This window comes from Carassius auratus, chromosome 1 (genome assembly GCF_003368295.1).
Source record: "Carassius auratus strain Wakin chromosome 1, ASM336829v1, whole genome shotgun sequence".
NCBI lineage: Eukaryota > Metazoa > Chordata > Actinopteri > Cypriniformes > Cyprinidae > Carassius > Carassius auratus.
In genome coordinates, this window is record NC_039243.1 from 2,887,036 (window position 1) to 2,896,274 (window position 9,239).

Here is a 9,239-nt window from a genome sequence, read left to right on the forward strand (position 1 = left end):
TATATTTTGTTTTCAAAATCATCAGCCTTTAACAGACTAATAAATTAATTATGTCGTCAACACAACCATAACAAAAACAATGTCAGGAGACAGAAAGTGAGGTGCATCTTGACAACCACTTAGCAAACTGAAACAAAGCATTGGTTTCCAGTAACAACTAATTCCCAGCAGGACACTCACAGAACAACACAGTACAGTAGATGATCAAAACTCACCAGTCATCGTGACACACCCTCGTCACTGAAAGCCCAGATATCATGCTGCAGTGGGCGGAGTCTCTCGCTACATAACACCTCTACACAGTTCTACAGTTCCTCATTACTATATTCATCATTTCCAGCCGCACACAAGAACATCATCAGATACCTGGGAAGAAGAGAAGATGTCTGGGTCTAAAGGTACAACAGATGGTGAGGAAACTGAACAAAGTGAAGAAATGGCTTTTACTTGATACTTAAACAAAAAAAATCTGTTTTTTTTTTTTTAAATAATATTTTACAGAAATATCAGAATGCAAATTCAATAAGGTTATTAGTTTACTCAGTAAATCAGGTATAATATTGCATACTTTCTCTGCAGTGAAAAGGCGAAAAATGGCTGAGCTTCCAAAAGCCATCATGAAGGCAAGTGAAACATTGAAAGGGAAGCAGAAGTCTCCTTGAAATTCTAGCAAACATTGCTCGACTTGTGTGAAGCTGTTATCATGCCAGCGTTATTTATATGAACATTTGATAATGGCGCTATGTCACAATCTTAGACTTGTAGTTTACACTATGACCTAATCAAATAATGTTCAAAACACACATGCACAATGGAATACCTTAGCGTATTTAGTTATTTGCTGTGTGCTCTGGCTGCGGAGTAAAAGAGCACAACCTGTGCTAAGGAACTTTATCACCTAAATGTTTACATATGTGATAGTGAATAATTTAATTTGCATTTTCAAAGCAGTTTTACAGCTTTCAGTAAACGTGTGGTGACACTATAAACTTTCATTCTGAAATACATAGAATGTTCAAATTGAGTACTGTCCCTTTAAGACCGGCAGTCGAGAGAGAGCGGATAGCGTTCGTTGTGAAGGAAAGTTTCTTTACAGCATCCGTGGTATTTACGATTATAACCACAATAATAATAATAATAATAATAATAATAATAATAATAATAATAATAATAATAATAATAATAATAATAATAATTATAATTATTATTATTATTATTATTATTATTATTATTGTTGTTGTTGTTGTTGTTATTATTATTGTTATTATTTATAAAGCAAGATTACAGTAAGAAGTTTTATTCAGCAAAATGGTAGATGTGGATTATTTCATTGGACATGAAGCGCTTAAACCGAAACTAAAACTCTATATTACAAGTACCCTAAATAAACAAATATGATAATATTAATAATAATAATCATCATCATTGCAACTGATGAATCGAACGTAATGTTTACTTTAAGGCTAAATAAAGTGATCAGGTTGATGTGCGGGTTTATACGTCATAAATTTCAGTGTCAGTTTTTATATGAAAAGAAAACAGATAGAATTTAAAAAGAATAAAGCAAACTAGTGTTAGAAGTCTTTTTTATAATTGTATAATAAATTAAAAGAAAATAGAGAGAATACAAAAAGATAAGAAAGTTAGTTAGATTGTTTTTTTCTTTTGACATGCAGAGTTTCCCTGCTGTTTTCACAGACTGCTGCCCTTGTTTCTTTTAAAGAGCAAACTTAATATTTACTGTATCTATTTCAAATCCTAATTAAGAGACAATATTACCACAAATATATAGCTATAAGTTGAAACCTGTTAGCAAACTGAAGTCTTCTATCCTGTAGATCTTCAATGACCCCATCCATGGTCACATGGAGCTGCACCCGCTGCTGGTGAAGATCACAGACACTCCTCAGTTTCAGAGACTCAGACACGTCAAACAGCTGGGAGGAACATATCTGGTGTATCCGGGCGCTTCCCACAATCGCTTTGAGCACTCACTTGGGTGAGATATTATATTCAGTTCAGTGGGGAACTGATAGCCTTCTGAGACTTCAGATTGTAAACATTCAGCTGTCTATCTATTATATCTTTTGTGTCATTTATTAATTGATTGAACATTTTAAAATGGTTATTTCATCATATTTTATATATTCAATCAGTGAGCTCAGTTGTAATAGCTTCAGTACACTATATATATATTGTGTGTGTATGCGTGTGTGTGTGTGTGTGTGTGTGTGTGTGTGTGTGTGTTAGTGTGGCGTATTTAGCAGGTTCCCTGGTGAAGGTTCTTCATGACAATCAGCCTGAGCTAGAAATCACCAAACAGGATTTCCTGTGTGTTCAGATCGCTGGTCTGTGTCATGACTTGGGTGAGGTGCACTAAAGCTTATGGAGACTCAAAATCATCCTGCAACTTAAAACAATTTAATAAAAATTATAATAAAACAAATCTTAATGTCATATTTGTGTTGAATCTTGGTTTCTTATTTTTTTTTTTTTAAAGAACTATTATTTTCTTGGTGTTATAATTTGTCTGGGGGGGGGGGGGGGTCATTAAAAATAATTTAAAGGGGCAGGACACAAAATAATATATATATTAATATATATATTCTATAAAAATCATAATGTTTTTGTATTTCTTATGTGGGTACACCTTTTTTTTTAGGTCATGGTCCATTTTCTCATGTGTTTGATGGCCTTGTTATTCCTGAAGTCAAGAAAATAAAACAATCCAAAGGTAAAGTATCAGTGTGAAATGGAATGTAATCAGTCGGGTCTGTGAGCATGCAGGTTTAATTCTCAGTGTACAAGCAATTCGAGTAAATTAACCTGATATAGTGTAATGCATAAATATAGAAATCACCTCTCACCTTTACTTAGGCTTGCTTGATGACATCCCTGAAAAGTGGAAAGTGAGCAGTTTTACGAACTAATCAATACAATTAAAAGTAGTGGATGTAAACAAACAGACAATGAATTTGATAGTAGATTACACACACACACACACACACTGACTCTATGATCTTTGTGTCTTTACTTCAGCACGAGCAGATGTCAGTTCTGATGTTCGATGACATTGTGAAGAGTCTGAAGGCTGAGAATGAAGACGTGTTGAAAGAACATGGACTGGATGATACAGACGTCACCTTCATTAAAGAGTTAATCGAAGGGGCAAAAACCTCAGAGGTACAATCTGATACTCTAGCTGTTAATAATGTGTTAATAAAGTCCAGTTCAGTATAATGAAGTCTGATCACTCTTCTGTTCAGTGGAGATACAAGGGCAGAGATAAAGACAAATCCTTCCTGTATGAGATCGTGGCAAATAAACAGAACGGCATCGATGTGGACAAATGGGACTATTTTGCACGGTAAATGTTGGGTATTTTTGTAACAATAATAATTATATATGTTATAAATGCATTTATATGTTTACCCTAATTCAGTCTATGCTCACATCTATGCAACTACCAGGAAATCATATTATTGTTATTTTTTTATTTAACAACTTGAATTCAGCCTTGTCTTATTCTGTTGTCCATCAGCACGCTGTTGTAACAATCACCATAACATTTATGTAACAATTTCTAATACTCATTTAACAGAGACTGTCATCACCTCGGCATTCGAAACAGTTTTGATCACCAGCGTCTGCTGAAGTTTGCTCGAGTCTGTGAAGTGAACGGGAGAAATCACATCTGCTTCAGAGACAAGGTACCTGATTCAATCATCACACTGTTAAAGCAAAGCAGCTCAGCTAAAGTACAGGACTGTGGATGACTGAAACATGAAGATGAAGATGTTCTACTGCTCTGATGCTCTTATTAAATGTGATATTTAATGTGAGCATTGCTTCATATGATGTGGATCTCTGACACACTGATGTCTGTGTGTCTCACAGGAGGCTGATAATGTTTATGACATGTTTCGCACCCGATACACTCTTCATCGCCAGGCTTATCAGCACAAGATCGTTAACATCATCGAAGACATGTGAGTTTCTCTGTGCATGAAGAGCATGTGGATATAAAACACATCCATGATCAGATGATATTTAACATCCTGCATCACTTATTCTTCTATTACAGGACCTTAAATTCAGCATCAGGTCACTGACTGCACTTGCTTACGCTTGTTGGAAACACTAACTCACAAGTTTTTCTGTGCATTAGGTTTGCAGAAGCTCTCGTACGAGCTGATCGTGATCTTCATAAAGGAAAACCTGAAGATATGCTGAAGATTTCTGAAGCTATAAAAACAGCAGAGGACTACTGCAAACTCACAGGTCAGCTGAAAACACCACACAACAGAAAAAGAAGAAATATGGTTGATTTTACCTGCAGTACATCTCAAATATGTCAAGATAAACACTTTCTTTTTTAGAACTTTATTTGACTAAAAACCAAAAAAAAAAAAAAAAAAAAAAAAAAAAAATATATATATATATATATATATATATATATATATATATATATATATATATATATGTATATATTTATTATATATGGATATATATATATATATATATATATATATATATATATATATATATATATATATATATATATATATATATATATATATATATATGTATATATTTATTATATATGGATATATATATATATATATATATATATATATATATATATATATATATATATATATATATAATCTTCTCTTCTTCTGTCAGATGAGATCTTTGAGCAGATCTTGTCCTCCACTTCTGATAAACTGAAGGAATCTCGAGACATCTTGAACAAGATCATCAGAAGAAAATTGCCAAAGTTTGTTGGAGAAGCCCGAGTGACTGAGAAAAACATCTCAAAGGTTTAACAGAAACTGAAAAAAAAAAACATTGGTTTAGTGTTTGACTGACATGAGCAATATTCAAAAGACATGCCTTTTCAAATATCATTACAAACATGATGTTTTAAACAAAACTCCATCTTTTACACTGAGTCACAACACAATCCAGTAACTGTCTGACTCTCTTTATCAGGAAGAGCTGACAGAAACATGGAAAGCTGCAGTAGAGAAGTTCAAACCTACAGACCCCACTGTTTCTCTGAACGCTGATGATTTACCAGTTTATGTAAGTTATACTGTATACCAAAAACTTCATCTCTGCCTTCATATCTTAAAAAATCTTTTTACTCAGGTGGTAGATCTGGATCACGGCATGAAGGATAAAAACCCCATTGAAAACGTCTATTTCTACAGCAAGAGGAAACCCAACGAAGCTTCTGTCATTAAGGATCATCAGGTAAAGTCACATGCTGGTCTGAAGTGTATAGATCAAGGTGAAGTCTCCTCACAATAGAAACTCATCTGTCTTGTACTGACAGCTGTCCAGTTTCCTGCCAAAGAGGTTTAATGAAGAGCTGGTCAGAGTTTACTATAAAAACACTGATGTGAATAAAGAGGAGCAGATGAAGAAGATGGAGGAGGCTGAGAAGTGCTTTCACATCTGGTGTGACTCCAGTTTTGGACTCCATTAATGTGCATATGATTTATAATATATGATATTTAAGGTTATGTACTGCACAATTAGTACAAGTGTCTGTAATTTCACTTATTGTTTAATTAATAATCTATACTAGCACTTTATTAACAAGGAGGCAAATGATCAAATAAACCTTGCTCACTTCCATGTTACTAAAAACATGTTGACAGAGAAAATCTATAATGGAAAATAAATAAAGGAGTAGTATCGATAGTATGATAATATCAAAATGAATTAAGCACACTTTAATTGCATCAGCAGAATGTTTTGTGTCCAGAAGAGTGTCCAGCAGAGGGACTACATCTGGACTTTTATTTTGTAAATGTTTCCTGAGTCATTTTGCACCTGTGTCTGTTATAACGGTGATATTAATTGTTTAAGGGTTTAATTAATCATACTGTAATCTTGAGCTTAGTTTGTTTTGCATTTGTCAGTTTAAATCACAGACTTCTGTGTCTAAATGAAAATTAGTATCTACATAAAAAAATTAAGACATACTAAATTGTAATCATATGATGAAATTGACATGACAGGATGGAACTGTGATAAAAAAAAAAAATAATAATAATAATAATGACAAAAAGAGTTGCATGTATGTATGTTAAATAAAAAAGTCAATTGACATAAAACACCAACATTTTGTGTTCTTGTTTTTGTGTCATATCAGGACACAACTCTGTATAATGACATGGGTATGACACAGGTATTACAAGGAGAGGGTGACTTATGAGGACATAACCCATGTCCCCATTTTTCAAAACGCTTATAAATCATACAGAATGAGTTTTTTTTTTTAAATCATATTAAAAAAATTAAGGTCTTAATCATAGGGCCTAAAAACTCTGCTTGTAATAACCTAGAACACTGTCTAAGACTTGATGGTTGTTCTGTCAATTCTTCGTCATCAGTTAGGAACCTAGGTGTGCTATTTGATCGCAATCTTTCCTTAGAAAGCCACGTTTCTAGCATTTGTAAAACTGCATTTTTCCATCTCAAAAATATATCTAAATTATGGCCTATGCTCTCAATGTCAAATGCAGAAATGTTAATCCATGCATTTATGACTTCAAGGTTAGACTACTGTAATGCTTTATTGGGTGGTTGTTCTGCACGCTTAGTAAACAAACTACAGCTAGTCCAAAATGCAGCAGCAAGAGTTCTTACTAGAACCAGGAAGTATGACCATATTAGCCTGGTCCTGTCCACACTGCACTGGCTCCCTATCAAACATCGTATAGATTTTAAAATATTGCTTATTACTTATAAAGCCCTGAATGGTTTAGCACCTCAGTATTTGAATGAGCTCCTTTTACATTATACTCCTCTACGTCCGCTACGTTCTCAAAACTCAGGCAATTTGATAATACCTAGAATATCAAAATCAACTGCGGGCGGCAGACCCTTTTCCTATTTGGCGCCTAAACTCTGGAATAACCTACCTAACATTGTTCGGGAGGCAGACACACTCTTGCAGTTTAAATCTAGATTAAAGACCCATCTCTTTAACCTGGCATACACATAACATACTAATATGCTTTTAATATCCAAATCCGTTAAAGGATTTTTAGGCTGCATTAATTAGGTAAACTGGAACCGGAACACTTCACATAACACCGTACTTTCTACATCATTAGAAGAATGGCATCTACGCTAATATTTGTCTGTTTCTCTCTTATTCCGAGGTCACCGTAGCCACCAGATCCAGTCTGTGTCCAGATCAGAGGGTCACTGCAGTCGCCCGGATCCAGTACGTATCCAGACCAGATGGTGGATCAGCACCTAGAAAGGACCTCTACTGCCCTGAAAGACAGCGGAGACCAGGACAACTAGAGCCCCAGATACAGATCCCCTGTAAAGACCTTGTCTCAGAGGAGCACCAGGACAAGACCACAGGAAACAGATGATTCTTCTGCACAATCTGAATTAACTGCAGGTTGGAATTGAACTACTGGTTTCGTCTGGTCAGAGGAGAACTGACCCCCAACTGAGCCTGGTTTCTCCCAAGGTTTTTTTCTCCATTCTGTCACCGATGGAGTTTCGGTTCCTTGCCGCTGACGCCTCTGGCTTGCTTAGTTGGGGTCACTTCATCTACAGCGATATAGTTGACTTGATTGCAAATAAATGCACAGAAACTATTTAAACTGAACAGAGATGACATAACTGAATTCAATGATGAACTGCCTTTAACTATCATTTTACATTATTGACACACTGTTTTCCTAATGAATGTTGTTCAGTGCTTTGACGCAATGCATTTTGTTTAAAGCACTATATAAATAAAGGTGATTGATTGATTGATTGATTTTTGAGAAAGTAAAAATGCACAAAGTTTCCTGTGAGGGTTAGGGTTAGGTGTAGGGTTGGTGTAGGGCCATAGAATATACAGTTTGTACAGTATAAAAACCATTACACCTATGGGATGAACACACTTTACACAAAAACAAACGTGTGTGTGTGTGTGTGTGTGTGTGTGTGTGTGTGTGTGTGTTTGGAAATAAAAATAAATAAATGAATAAAGATCTGACATAGACAGATTTGCTAACAGAGAAGGCTGTAGTTCCATGATGATTATATGACGAATCTTCATTTTTGTGTGAACTATTCCTTGAAGTAGTACACTGTATACAGCTGCATTAAATCCACTCTGTGCACATAAACTGGTGAAGAATAACTGCAGCACAGCTTAAGTGCAGTTTGAGTCATTCACAGTCATAATACAGTGAACTGCTGTTCTTCTGGGCTATTGTAGCTCAAGTTTATTTCAAGACAAGTTCACCTCAACGCAGCACAACTTTAGATCAGCTCTGATAACAGAACCACAGCTGCACTTACTGAAACTCTTCAAACTCAAGGCTACAGCAGCTGATAGCAGCTAGAATTATATTTCTCGTTCACTTTCTTGAATATTTGCCAGTTAATGTTTACTTTGAAACATTAACATTTCAAGCACAATGTTCAGATATTTATTTGCCTCTACTTTCATTTTGATGTTTGGCTCTGCTCCTGTGAAGGATCCTCAAGTGGCGCAGAGCAGCATTACATCCTCAAGTGAGATTCAGACCAGCTGATTTAGCTGAACACTCAGTATAAATCATGATTAAACTTAACATGGGAACTAGTTATACATTAACCATTTATGTGATGAACATAAGAGCTCAAAGCTGATATTCAGCTCCCTATTAAACAACAAACATCAGAATCAACAAAAGATGACTTCACATTCATAAACTCTCCGAACACATCCTTCCACAAACAGGTACAGTCAATAATACTCAGTAAATATGAATTCAATTCACTGACAGCTGTGTTTGCTGTAAAACGTAAATCCAATATTGTTCCACCCATGAGACCAAACATTGCTTCTATTAGTGAAAACACATTGTGCTATAAGGCTGAAAAATGAAAACCAAAACCACATAAACACATAAACCTGGAAGGGCATATGTAAGATTTACTATGTCAGAAAGAACAAAATACAGCTGAGATAACAGAAAAATAACTCATTACTCAGACAAAAAACTTATACAAAGACATCATTACACATACAAATCTATTTACGAAACCACATCAGTGAATAAAACAACAAAACAATCAGAGGTTTGTATTTTTATTGTATGTTTCTTAGTGACTTCTGATTTATCTTAATTTAACTGAAGGAAATTACAAAACCTTTGGTTATTCATTATATCAACAGATAGCATATGTTTCTATGCATTAGTTGCTCGGCAATAGAACTAGAT

At 34.8% G+C, this 9,239-nt stretch overlaps 1 protein-coding gene across 1 annotated transcript; it reads left to right on the forward strand.

Annotated features, from left to right (window-relative positions):
* The first annotated feature begins 328 nt into the window (after positions 1-328).
* On the forward strand, positions 329-6,125 carry LOC113114992 (deoxynucleoside triphosphate triphosphohydrolase SAMHD1-like). Its single transcript, XM_026282208.1, has 15 exons — positions 329-410; positions 580-623; positions 1,839-1,999; positions 2,251-2,366; positions 2,663-2,734; positions 2,878-2,909; positions 3,040-3,183; positions 3,267-3,367; positions 3,602-3,710; positions 3,898-3,989; positions 4,169-4,281; positions 4,687-4,823; positions 4,996-5,088; positions 5,155-5,259; positions 5,342-6,125. The coding sequence occupies exons 1-15, from the start codon at positions 383-385 to the stop codon at positions 5,492-5,494; spliced, it is 1,500 nt and encodes a 499-aa protein (XP_026137993.1). The 5' UTR covers positions 329-382; the 3' UTR covers positions 5,495-6,125.
* Positions 6,126-9,239: the final 3,114 nt, after the last annotated feature.

Bases quoted from the DNA above. Each gene is read 5' to 3' on its own strand.
- LOC113114992 (XM_026282208.1), top strand. From the start codon at position 383: ATGTCTGGGTCTAAAGGTACAACAGATG. The intron at 3,184-3,266 runs GTACAATCTGAT...TCTTCTGTTCAG, and splicing joins AAGGGGCAAAAACCTCAGAG to TGGAGATACAAGGGCAGAGA. The intron at 3,368-3,601 runs GTAAATGTTGGG...CTCATTTAACAG, and splicing joins AAATGGGACTATTTTGCACG to AGACTGTCATCACCTCGGCA.